Genomic DNA, 12,917 nt, shown 5'->3' on the forward strand with positions numbered 1-12,917 from the left:
GCTACCATTAGCTATGATTCTGACGTTAAGGAAAAAACTCCAATGTGTAGTTCAAAAAAATATCCATACCCCCCTCACGGAGGAATTTTTTTAAGACATCCCCTACCCCCTGGAATTTTCTTCTATACAAACTCTGTAATTTTTGTTCTTTCTCTGACCCCCCTACTCTTTGGAAATTCCAAATTCCTCTGTGGGGTGGGTATGGATGATTTCTGGAACTACACAATACGACTATTTCATTCCCTAAAACAGCCATGCAATGTAATGTATTGCCAATTACACCCAGTTTTTCACTCAACTTTGGAATGAAAAATACCTCAAAACTCTTGATAATGAAAAACTCACCACTGTATTCTCATGGTAAAAGCTTATCATGATTTTTGTCTAAAAGATTGATCAAAATTTAAAAAACTATGTAAATAAACTATTCAATTTCTTTTTCTTTATAAGTCGTGTTTGCAAACAAAAAATCTTAATTTGAAGTGGATGATGTTGACATCGTTAAAATTGAAAATGATACCCAAACCAAAATTCTTGGAAATTGGAATTCTTAATTTTATCTATGTTTAATAGAGTGCTCACACTAAATCCATGAAACAAATACAGCATACTAATTTTTAGCACTAAATAGTGATAAACAATAGAAAACAAAGGATTCTGTATGAAATAGTACTAATTAATACTATTTAATGTTCACGGTTTTAGTGCGTGCACTGATTTCATTGGTAGTTACCTGACCGAAAAAATTTGTCGTGCAAGTTTGGCAAAACCATCAGATAGGGATGGATCAGAAGGTTTTTCCTTGCGACCATACTTTTTAATTATCTTGGTATTTCTTGTCATGCGTCCGGAATTTGTGCATAGTCCTTTTTATTGACAAACAAATAAAATAAAAAGCTAATGTCAATGCTTTCTGAAGATGCCATTCACCAGCATCTCCGAGATGAAATTTAGTACATTTTCACTTTCATTCATTCATCCTTTCCTTTTCCCAAACCAATGTAGTTTCCAGTCCTCACCGGTTTTAATCATATCCTATCCTATCCATATATGGCAGAGGTCAGACCAAATTAAAATGGCGACCGCCCAGGTAAAAGTTCTGCTTATTTACATCAATATTCTCGTTTATATTTCTCTATATTTCCCAACATATACGTCCTAAACTATCCAAAGAATGTTATCTAGGTATTTATGAAACGTTTGATAAACTCTATTAATTTTTATTTGTGATAAATCAGGGCCATGGTGAAGACGCTGCTCGAGGCTCCTCCAAAGTCTTTCTTCAACGCGACTATTCCCGTGGAACGGCCTGCCGATTCCTAACCAAATTCCCTCCAGAACTCAAAAATAAGGTATTTATTTCAATTTCCAATACATTATGAACGTGAAACACAGAAGATAGTAGTCCGAAAGGCAATAAAATGGTTGGGATAAGGAGTATGCTTAAGTTACACACTGCATGTCAAACCTTTTCTCTCGAAGGAACTTATTTTTATGGCGACGAAGAAATTCGTAATAACAGGGGCTGGATTAGAAATGTTTTTAGAATGTTTACGTTCTTGTTTATATATTTTTTACTTTTATTCATAAATGTTGACGTCTCTGTTTATTCAAACTCAAAATCAAAACCAAGCTTATGTGTTATTACTCTCTGGCTTTGCTGTCAAAACAAGAAAATTATCCGAATTTTTCAAATATTTATCTGGTAAATTATTTCGTAAACTACTTACTTTCTTCAATATATATTTTCTCTCTGATCATCATTAGATCGACCAAGAGACTTTTGAAGAGACAATCAATAAAATAAATGCAATTATGGACGAAGCAGAAAAAGTTGGTACCAGATCATATATTGAAGGATGTCTGGGCTGTTTGACAGCATACTTAATATATAGCTGTATGGTTACACAGTATGACAAGGTAATAAAACAGTAATACTATGAAAATCGCTAGTGTGGTAATGCATGTTGGAATGCATGTCTTGCAGCAGTAGATATATGTACCATGTGATAAGATTTTTGCATACCAAAATGTGAAAATAAAAACAGTTGGTGTGAAAGTAGCATCATAGCCATAATTTCGGATGACTGTGATAAAAGACTTGGTCTTGGTGTCATGTCAACCAACATGGTGGCCACGTCTTTTGTGCTTTTATAATTTGTCATGGGAAGGACACCATACCATCAACATGGCAGTGATGATATAGCATGTAAGGAACAAATTGGAAAATCATGCTGCAATGTTCTAAAAATAAGTGTTATATGCACATTCCATTAATCACTTTTTTAACTGAGAATACTTAGTTTTCTAAGTCTGTGTCCTGTTGCTAAGTGAACTTGGCATGATAAATCTAATTATTATATACAGAAAAATCTACAGATAATGCTTTTGTCATGTTTTGCTCATTATTACACTATTAAGGATTGGCTGAATTTTTTCGGCCAATCTTAGAGATGTAAAATTTAACATAATTATTGACTGTATTCACAGATGCTGGGGCATTTATCAGACTATATAACAGAGCAAAACCAGAATGTATATGTGCCGAGAGGACTTATGATTACACACCCAATGGAAAGGGGACTAAGAGTTGTATCCTTTAAAAAAATTATATCAAAAAGTGGTTATAGGAGTGTTAAGATTTTTGCTCATTTAAAAAGACTATGCCTTACACCTCATGGGAATAAAAAATCAAGGCTAGTGAAGTTGTAGAGAACACTGGTCTCTCAGGTCTGGTGTCTTGATTGCAATTCCTGGACCTGGGGGGGGGGGGGGTACTACCCTATGTTTGCTTTACAGGTACGTGCTGCCAAACAGGCTATGGTTTTCAGCAATTCTCCCTGGAACAGGGTATATAAGATCGAGCTTGCTCTGGGACAGGGCATATGAAATCACACTCTCTCCTCTCTGGAACAGGGTATCCATTTTCGCAATGCTGGAACAGGGTATAATTTTCAGCGATCTTGCTCTGGAACAGGGTATGAATTTCAGCGATTTTACTCTGGAACAGGGTCAGGGTTCAGTGGGCTCAGCGGCACATCAATGGGCAAGAGTACCCCCCCCCCCCCCCCGCGGGTCCTGGACTCGGCTCACTTGTGGCCTTAGTTAGATGAGTCTACCCTTGATTCTCTGGGTTCTCTGCTTTCCTTCCCCTTGAAACCCAAGCAAATGAATTTCTGATTCAATCAGACTGGGAGAGCAGTTTATACTTATCAATGTAATAAGACCTTAACACTTATCAGATTGAAATCACGATACTTGGTCCAACAGAACACAGATGACCAACACCTTTACCAAGTCACATTAATATTCATCATGTTGTCTCCTCTTAAACAATACTAATGATTATACATGTAATTGAATTATACCTGTGCCTTAAGTCATATATCAACTTGTAATAAAGGAATGAACACTTTCAGAAAATATCTTTCAGCATTCTCCTAAAATATGAGGGAATTCATTCCCCATCCTTTGCCATTAATCCTTCCATTTTCGTTAATGGAGCATTACCAAGATGTAAAAGCCTCCCCCTCCCTCCCCTCCCTCCCCTGCTAACTGTTAGCCTTGAGATTGATGGATGTATCTTCTGAAATTGTACTGTTCATTGGGTATTAAGTTCTAAGTTTATTATATTTTCATGATATACTTATTAAACTAATATACCTATAAAATGTCAGCCACTGGGGTTGTGTGGTGGACAACCTGGGGAATTTGACAGTAAGATATTCATATTACTAATTTCCCTTCCCCTCGTTCCAAGGGTAGGGGAATTGACATTGCTGTCATCAAGACTTGGAAGCTGGAAGTGAGTTGAAAGAAAACAAGGGGGTCAGGACTCCTCTTGTTGAAAAATCTTGTATCCACCCGTTCCTTAAATACCTTTTATTTTTAACTTCGTTCCACGTTGTGTTGTTTAACATGTTAAGAGCAGATCTAACTTATGTAGCATTTTCTTTAAGATTAACAGCAATTTTTGAAATGTAAGAATAAAATGAAGCACTTCTGATTCCATATACATTAGTAATAATAATGATGATGATAATAATGATTATTAGTATATGTAAAAAGACTCCATGCTGTCCAAGTAAGAAATAATTGGATGAGAAATAATTTAATGTAGCCACCACATTGGGATTTATTCTAGTCAATAAAAGTGTTTTCATTGTCAAGGTTGGAAAACACAATGTTTTCAAGGGCATTTACCTTTGGAATGTCATGGAAACCCCTTGAATGACCTAGGACCAAAAGGGTCATATCCCTTTGTGACAGCAATCCTGCTCTACCCTGGTTCCAGGGGTGCTTTGTGGCAGGGAGAAGGAGGAAAAGGGCTTTCTCTTTCCTTTCTCTCACTCCCTTTTTGCCCTTCACCTGGCCTCTAAGTGCCTCTGGAACCAGGATAATTCTGCTCATGCTATTCAGAAGGACTGTAAAGTTCATGTCAAAGGTGGAACTTCGCATGAGCCAAACCTAATAACATCAAATAAGACCACCTTGATATTTATTGTTTCAATTAGGTTTGGCTCATGTGAAGTTCGATGTTTGACCTGAGCCTAATAGATATTCAGCGAGGTAGTACAATAGAGCCAATAAAAAATAATGGTACTAACTGATACTGTATAATTTTAATTCCATAGCATTTTCTTCCAATGAGATGACATGTAGTTGTGGATCAAGTTTGGTATCTGAGTGTCAAAAACAAAAAAAATCTATTCAGCTGTAAAAGAAAACTGATATTTGGACGACACAGGACACCCAAAAAGAGAAAAGCGAGAGTTAGGGCCCAGCCTCTACCGGTTACGAGAAAAATAACATTTTGACAAAGCTGAATATTTATTTGTTCTATTCCTCTTGTTCTGTTTTGGTTCAATGCACGGATTAAATATTGCCATTTAAGGTCTCTTTTAATTGCCTGATAATACCACTATTGATCTACGTTTGCAAAAATGAATGTTTAAGAGTGAACTCAACGCTCACAGTGGTCATATTGCAGGTACCAGCTGTTGCTGATATAATAGTAATACTCATTTTATTTTGAATTTATATTCTCACGCCTGTTCTTTATTACAATACAAATATTGCAGGTTCTTTGTCCAAAATCTTCGTAGATACGTTGTGCTCATAGTACAAAAGCTATTGCAGCTTTCCCTTGTTTCACAGCTACGAAGAGAGTAGCTTTTCGTTCGAAGGTACTGTATTGCAAATTGCAATTGTACGAGGCTGTTTCTTGTAAATTCTCTAATTTTCCTCGTTTTCCGTTGTTGTTTTTCAGCATGACAGACTCTATACCTACAGAGTCTAAAGAAAAAGAGGTATTTTCTAATGAAAATACAGAAAAGCAGCTTGAAAATGTCAAGCTTGCTAAACAACTTTTACACGAGGAGGGATGCAAGAAGGAAGATGCCATTGAGCTTTTGGTTGCAGCTTCTAAGGCTTGCAACAAAGAGGCTACAGAAATGTTAGCTCAATGTCTTAAAAATGGCGAAGGAATTACGAGTGAGAACAAAAAAGCCGTGGAGTGGTGTGTTAATACACCAGAAGCGGAGAAAAGGCTTAAGCATGCCATGACTGAGCTCTTTATGTCACTGAAGAAAGGAGGAAATGATAAAGTCACGAAACAAGATGTTAAAGATGCCTTGCATGAAGCGAAGAGTCAGGTTTGTGAAAAAATGTCAAGATAAATAAAAGTTTTGTTTTATTTAGTTGCTGTCATTTCATTTATTTTTCCATAAATTTATCCATCCTTCCATTCATATATCCTTCCATCCATCATTTATCCATCCTTCCATCCTTCCATTCATATATCCCTCCATCCACCATTTTCCATCCCTCCATCCACCATTTATCCATCCCTCCATCCACCATTTATCCATCCCTCCATCCACCATTTATCCATCCCTCCATCCACAATTTATCCATCCTTCCATCTACCATTCATGCATCCATTTCTCGCAGTTAAAAATCTCAATTTTCTCATAGGATAAATCTTCAACATCTTCCGGTGATGGCATACAAGGCTCAAAAGAAGAGGAACTAGGTTTAATGAGTGTCTTGACGTCAGTTATGGCCATAGGTGGTAAGGATGAGTTAAGCCTGAGAGAGTTCATGGATACAGCCATGTCGTATACAAGGGGTGCTATTCCAGAGATGGAGATAGTGCTCGACAAAGATGAAATGGAAAAATACAACCAATCATCTTTGATTGAAAAAGTAAGTCATAAAAATATGTATGATATTATTGTTTAAATAATCTAAGAATTGTGGAATTTTCAGTTGGGTCTGTGGAATGGCCTCTCTTTATAATCCTGTAGTTATTCCCCGGGGGTGGGGGGGGGGGGGGTACTCCCCTATATTCGCTATACAGGTACGTGCCACCAAACAGGGTATGGTTTTCAGCAATTCTCTCTGGAACAGGGTATATAAGATCGCGCTTGCTCTGGGACAGGGCATATGAAATCACGCTCTCTCCTCTCTGGAACAGGGTTTTCAGAGACCTTGCTCTGGAACAGAGTATGAATTTCAGCGATTTTTACTCTGGAACAGGGTCAGGGTTCAGAGGGCTCAGCATGCAGCACATCCCTACCCTAAACGGGCAAGAGTACCCCCCCAGGAGTTATTCTTGCTCTCCCAAGCTGTTCCTGCTCAATTTAGTCATTTAAAATCTCATGTAAGTTCTATTTTATTATCCTTTAATGTATAAATGACTTGTAAAATCTTTATGGCAAATTATATCCAAATTCAAAGTTCCAATGTTCATTTTGTGATTTATTTTTTAATCTAGGTTTTAAAGTATCCACATCAGACTTTTGAATACTTCAAGTTCCAAGCCTTGTCTACCATTTCTAAACGTGGCAGCTCTTGGCTAAACTCTCTCATCCCAAAAGCACAGATCCAAACCCTCTTACTGTTGTACCTCTACCACCAACTGTCAGCTAGAGTGCTGTGGTTTATTGTGCCGTTAGTGATCTTTTACATCGCAATGTCTGGTTTGATTATATTCTCCCTTCAAATGTTCCATGGACGGGCGTCATTGAAAAAACTCAAGAATTTTTCTCATCTTTTGAGAAGGTTATAATTAATAGATTATATTCTAATATTCAATTATCAATAGCTCATATTTTAACTAAAATAATACGATATTTCATATTTTACATAGAGGATATTACATGGGCGCGTGGAGATACGAAATTTATCTTCGAGTGTTGAAAAGATCTCTCATGAGTGAGCGCAGCGAACGAGTAGGAGATTTTCAACATGAGAAGGTAAATTTCGTATTTCCAAGCGCCCCTGTAATATTCTGTTTATTATATAATTATCCATGAAATCAACTTAACAAGCTTTTTATTATTGTAAAGAGTTTTTATTCATAAACTAATAGCTTAAATACACATGGTAACGATATTTTCACATGTGAAAATAACATGTTATTGAAAATATCATTTTTTCGAAAAGGAGAAATATAGGTATTTTATGGATAATTATATGATAAATAGTTTTATCCTGCTGCATAATTTTAACATTAATTTATTGCTAGATGATTGCTACACATAGAATAATTTTTTTGGGTGACATTGCATGATGGTGTACGTGTACTGCTACGGCATTTTCTCTCACAACTGTGAAGTTCATGCCTGGTTTTCATGTGGGTTTGAGTCCTGGCTGAGCCACATTAGTTATGTGAGTTGAGTTTGTTTGATGAGTTGATCTCTCCACTCCCTTGTGTCAATGTTTATTTCTCCCTTGATTTTCGTAAAAATCAACATGTGACTTGAGTGTTGTTTGTTGTAATTAAAATATAGAATGTAGTGGTAGAGCGTGTGGAGCGAACCTCATGAAAGATTCCTTTACGGGAAGTGATGGTGTGAAATATAGATTTTTAAAATTTATTTCTTATTTTCTAATTAAGTTTTAAATTTTTTTTGGCATGCATGGACTACAATTTTTTCATTTCTGTTTAATGTATAAATTTAGGTTTGATCCAAGGATAGATGAAAAGGAAGCAGAAAGAAAGTTTATATGGAAGTCCATTGCTCCGTACATTTGGTTTTTTGTCTTTCTTCTCGTAGCTGTGGCTGTCTACCCTTTCTGTGATAAAACATGGATACCATGTTCAGAACTGTCCATTATATCTCTGTTTTTTACCGGTAGGTACAGCCACACCCTGCCATCTATCTAATAATTAGTCATGCTACCTCCGAAGATATCCTCAATCTCGTCTTGTTATTAGAAGTTATTACTCCTTCAGCTAAAAAGGGTAACATTTTGTTTCTACTTGTCCTCCAGTTTCAGCCTTGAGAGGTCTCCCAGATGAATATGATGATTTTACACTGTATACTTTAGGACTCAAGGTCTTAACTATGGTGTTATGCAGTTTTAAGGACACCAAAGGGTTATGGGTACTCTGTCAACCTCTTTTAATAAGTAAGTAGCTGCCTCTACAATTATCTGAATTTTAGGTTATTGGGATACCTGTGTAATTGTTATTTCATATTACATTTTTCCATGTTTTTCCATGTTTTTTTTCATGCAGCCTGGCATAGAGTTAGGAGTATGTGGATGACCACATCATAGTCATCGTATCATCATCAAAATCACTACCACCATCAGTGCCACCATTATCATCATTGTCACCATTAACATGACGACCGTCGCTACCACTGCCAGGTGCCACCATCATCATCACCACCATTATTACCATCACCATCACCATCATCATTTTTATCACCATTATTATCATCACTATTATCATCGCCACCGCCATCATCATTAGCATCACCATTATTATCATCACCACCATCATTATTATTGTCATCACCATCATCATTATTATAATGATCACCACCATCACCACCACTACCATCATCCTCATCCTCACCATCATGTCCATCATCATCATTGTCATCCTTGCCTTGATTATCATGATTATTATTATTGATCCTTTGTTCGTATAATGATACCTAATTTAGAAAGCCTAAACTCTCTCTTGTTTGCTTAAATTTTTCTTGACATGATCATTTTTCCACAGTTCCCTTGCCATATAAGCTGGAGATGCACATCAGCATCCCAGGCGTACTTCATGTAGCCATCCTGGTGATGCTCATCATCATGGCTGGCCGTCATTCCTGGAGAGGCATTTACAAGGTTCTTATTCCACATCTTGTCTGTCTTCTTTGGTGGCAAATGTTTACAGAATTGTTTGTCCACACAACTTGGCAAAGTCTCACCAGGGCATCTATAGGCTGGATTATTCTCATCACCATGCTTCCCCTTGTATTTGTCTACATCGTTGGGGTATTCTTGGTGAATTTCCTCCAATGGTTTCTTATTCTGGACCTTGCCATGAAGCTGGCTGTAACAGCTATTGTTATAGCTGCATCATCTGTCATTGTCTTGTACTCCAACCTTGAAATCCCTGAGGATGTAAGAAGGAGACGAAAGCAAGTCATGATAGTCATGGCTTTGGTGGTGTTCTGTCTTCTGGGGCCTATATTCTACGTCAACTACATCCCTGTTAAAAAGGGTGCTCATCGAGGGATAAAACTAACATGGAAGAGATATGATGCTCAGTGTGGACCTACAGCTCATAAAGATCACACTGAGGCAGCTCTACAGGGCATGTGTGGGGATTTTGAAGGAGAAATAGTCACTTGGAAAGGCACTGTTATGTCAGCTAAGGTTGCTAAGGTGGACAATCGGTTCAGGACACTAGTAACTGCGATGCCTAAGATTTTTCGACCAACGTTGAGATGTCTCTTAGGAGGAGAAGCAGAAAAAGACAAACAGGGGTATGTTTTTGCTACAGGAGTTCTTGAAGTGATTTGAATGTTGCGTTATGTTAAATATTCGTTCTTTTTTCACCTATCCATCTATTCATTCATTTGTTCATCTATTTGTGCATTGCTTAAAATCCATCTATTTGCTCCTCAATCATGTATTCATCCATTCCACCTGTTCATCCATACCTCTATCCATCCATCCATACATCCATCTTATTCATTCATTCATTCATTTACATAACAACCATTCCTTAATTTTCCATAGTGATGAAAAAGAACCCAGTTTATCATTTGGGTGGATCTTCAAGCGCAAGTCTTCCACTGGTTGCAACCTCAAATCGTTTGACAGGTACACTTTTCTTATGGGTGTGGAGTTCATGTCGAGTGAAGGTCCCTTGGCAGCGATGGTGACTGTGAGTCATAAATACTATGAAACAATGATGAAACTGAGCAAGGGAACGAATGTAAGTACGATAATCCAGGGTGGGAGGCACAGTATGTTCTTAATTTCATAATTGTTCTACTACAAAAATCACTGAACGAGACTGTAGAATAGGCCCAAGTTGAACTTATGACAGCCACGCTCACTTGTGTAAGATTGTCCCACCCATTTTTATTGATAAATTCCAAGCATTTCATATGTATTTGGTCAAGATAAAGCCAAGATGTTACATTCACCATTTTCCATACATCAGTTCACTGGTCAAACACAAAGCATTCAGTCGAGGTTGTAAGATTCGAATTTGAATAATCCTTTGAAAGTACCTTGGCACCTTGCTTGAGCGCTTTGTGTTTGACCAGTGAACCAATGTATGGAAAATGGTGAATACTAAAGACTATGATGTGAAATGTTTGGAATTCATCAATGAAATTAGATGGGGCAATCATACAAAATTGGGCATGACTGTCGTAAGAAAACTTGTAGCCCGTTCTACAGTTTGGTATTTTTTTTATCAATCAATCAATCAGTTTATTCAATCTACCTTTCTGGAAATATAGTAACAAGTATTCAAAATTGTATGATATAATTGTAATAACAATAATTGTACAAATATGTAATAAAAGAAATAGTGATTGCAGATTTTATAACTGAATGTATATATATATCCAGAAGGAAGACACCTAAAGAAGAAACCATAGGCTTATATTCGTGAGGTGTCTTATATAAGCTAGGGTAATTTAGATATAATTATTTTTGAAGTATTAGTGTTATTTAGCAGCATATGTTGACTCAACATGACGTATAGGACTTTTGTTTGATAAACATGATGCATGCTGGTCTAGTTTGGGTACAAATGGCACCATATAAGGCATGATGAACAAAATTAGTTTGTACCCAACTACACCACAATGCACTGAAAAGGTCTGTGATGCTAACCAAACAAATAACCAAGTGACAGCCAATTCCCCCAATCCACCTACTACACCACCAACCCAATAGCCAACCAACAAATCTACCCAACCTCTACAGTAACCCACTCACATAGTTCCACCCTTGAACCAAGCTATCTACCCATCAAATCACCTGCATGGTGGTCACGATATTCCAGTCTCTATAAAAAGGAGTTGTGCCAGTTAAAATTTCACAAAAAGATCCTTGACTCGCAAAGCATCCTGGTTACTTCTGGGTCATTAAGATATTTGAAATTGTTCTCTACAGATCACCATCAAGGCAACATTGAACGAAGGATTGGGTTCAGGACTAATAACCATGGATCTAAGAAGACTCTTTATTGATGGAGCTCCAGTCAAGACAGAGGTAGCAGTTGAGAAAGAAGATCTGTACATGGGGGTAAAACAAGCTGGGAGATACTCGGTGCAGTTTTTCTTCTCTCCTTTAGTTAATCAAAAGGGTTCATTTGATTATGATGATGATGATGATGATGATGATGATGATGGGGGTGGTGATGGTGATGGTGATGGTGATGACACAGGCAGCGTAAAGGCTAATAAGGATGACAAAAATAATAATAATCAGAGCCAATCGTAACTGATGATTTCAGTCTTTTTTTTAAATTAATAAGTTGCCCAAACTCATCAAATTTATTCTTTGCCAAATTAAAAACCCAGTTTGTTTGCAATCATTCTCAATAGAATGATATAAAAAAGACATGGCGGCCATGTTGGATGATATGACAAAAGAGATCAAAGAAATTTTGTTTTGAATTCAACCAAGACGAACACTATGACAGAGTGGTGCCATTTCATTCAAAAAGAAAAACTATTGGTCACAATAACTATTAAAATAAAATAAATTAAAATAAACAATGAAACTACCAATGAGCTAGTGTTGGACATACGTATTTCACGGGTTTAATGGATAAATATTGTCAACCAGCACACATTATAATGAACTTTTCAGCTTCTATTGATCTATGTTTAGCAGACACAGCTTAAAAACCGCTGCGCGTGCGCGAAAATTCCGTGCTTCAGAATACACACATTATAATAAACTTTTCAGCTTCTATTGATCTATGTTTAGCATGTTTTAGCATATGACAAGAGGTTGCTAACCTTTATAGACCTGTTAAGTGTGAGATGTAATTCGAACGAAAAAGGACTTTCCGGTCCAAATTAATAATTACTTCTACAGACATTTTTTCTATTTTGTTTTCTTCATAGCAGGATTTTCTGTTCATATATCTAATTGTTGAAGGTAGAGAATAAATCCTGGGAATAAGTATGGCAAGATGCTGTACCGTTACCATGGAAATTGATTATAAAAAACGAACCGCTTGTCAACCTTATCGTCCGATTTGTCAGTTTTCTTCGGACAGTAAGACTTAACTAAAGTAAACTCGCTTTGAAATTTATAATCATTAAAGGTTGAAAGGTTGTTAAATATCTAGTAATTTGGGTTAAAAGAATTCCATTCCTTTTAAAAAGACTAATGTAAACTAATGATAATATTTCGTTGGCACAACTGAACGGCTCAAAATAAATGAGCTGTTTAGTGCTGTTAGGAATGTGTTTTTAGTACCAACGAAGTTTTTGTCCCGATCTTTGACGACGCTTAGCACGCCGACAAAATGCGCGCGAAAACGACCGAAAGGGCAAATGGGTCAAATTGGTATAAAAAATATTCCTACATTAAATTCAGTTGCCATCTTTTAATATGCACAGACATGCACTTGCTTTTCAGAC

The 12,917-nt window shown here is 36.8% G+C and overlaps 2 protein-coding genes across 2 annotated transcripts; both read left to right on the plus strand.

Moving 5' to 3' along the window:
• The first annotated feature begins 1,040 nt into the window (after positions 1–1,040).
• LOC116298657 (golgin subfamily A member 7) lies at positions 1,041–4,169 on the plus strand. The gene is made up of 5 exons (XM_031707181.1): positions 1,041–1,090; positions 1,239–1,352; positions 1,768–1,920; positions 2,491–2,592; positions 3,243–4,169. Exons 1-5 carry the CDS (start codon positions 1,076–1,078, stop codon positions 3,279–3,281), a joined length of 423 nt encoding a protein of 140 aa, XP_031563041.1. The 5' UTR covers positions 1,041–1,075; the 3' UTR covers positions 3,282–4,169.
• Positions 4,170–4,656: 487 nt separating this feature from the next.
• LOC116298656 (wolframin) lies at positions 4,657–12,615 on the plus strand. The gene is made up of 10 exons (XM_031707180.2): positions 4,657–4,990; positions 5,082–5,186; positions 5,270–5,654; positions 5,977–6,207; positions 6,779–7,065; positions 7,969–8,141; positions 8,281–8,418; positions 9,023–9,782; positions 10,039–10,237; positions 11,434–12,615. Exons 3-10 carry the CDS (start codon positions 5,271–5,273, stop codon positions 11,761–11,763), a joined length of 2,502 nt encoding a protein of 833 aa, XP_031563040.2. The 5' UTR covers positions 4,657–4,990; positions 5,082–5,186; position 5,270; the 3' UTR covers positions 11,764–12,615.
• The last annotated feature ends 302 nt before the right edge of the window (positions 12,616–12,917 follow it).

The sequence above is a fragment of the Actinia tenebrosa genome, unplaced genomic scaffold (genome assembly GCF_029948245.1).
Source record: "Actinia tenebrosa isolate PJP-AT-01 unplaced genomic scaffold, QUT_ActTen_1.0 PGA_scaffold12__29_contigs__length_12842862, whole genome shotgun sequence".
In the NCBI taxonomy this organism is placed as follows: Eukaryota; Metazoa; Cnidaria; class Anthozoa; order Actiniaria; family Actiniidae; genus Actinia; species Actinia tenebrosa.

Excerpts from the sequence above, each read along its gene's own strand:
- LOC116298657 (XM_031707181.1), top strand. Across the intron at positions 1,353-1,767 it reads CTCCAGAACTCAAAAATAAG|ATCGACCAAGAGACTTTTGA; the intron begins GTATTTATTTCA and ends GATCATCATTAG. Across the intron at positions 1,921-2,490 it reads TGGTTACACAGTATGACAAG|ATGCTGGGGCATTTATCAGA; the intron begins GTAATAAAACAG and ends CTGTATTCACAG.
- LOC116298656 (XM_031707180.2), top strand. The coding sequence starts at position 5,271 with ATGACAGACTCTATACCTACAGAGTCTAAAGAAAAAGAGGTATTTTCT. Across the intron at positions 8,419-9,022 it reads CTGTCAACCTCTTTTAATAA|TTCCCTTGCCATATAAGCTG; the intron begins GTAAGTAGCTGC and ends ATTTTTCCACAG. Across the intron at positions 9,783-10,038 it reads GCAGAAAAAGACAAACAGGG|TGATGAAAAAGAACCCAGTT; the intron begins GTATGTTTTTGC and ends AATTTTCCATAG.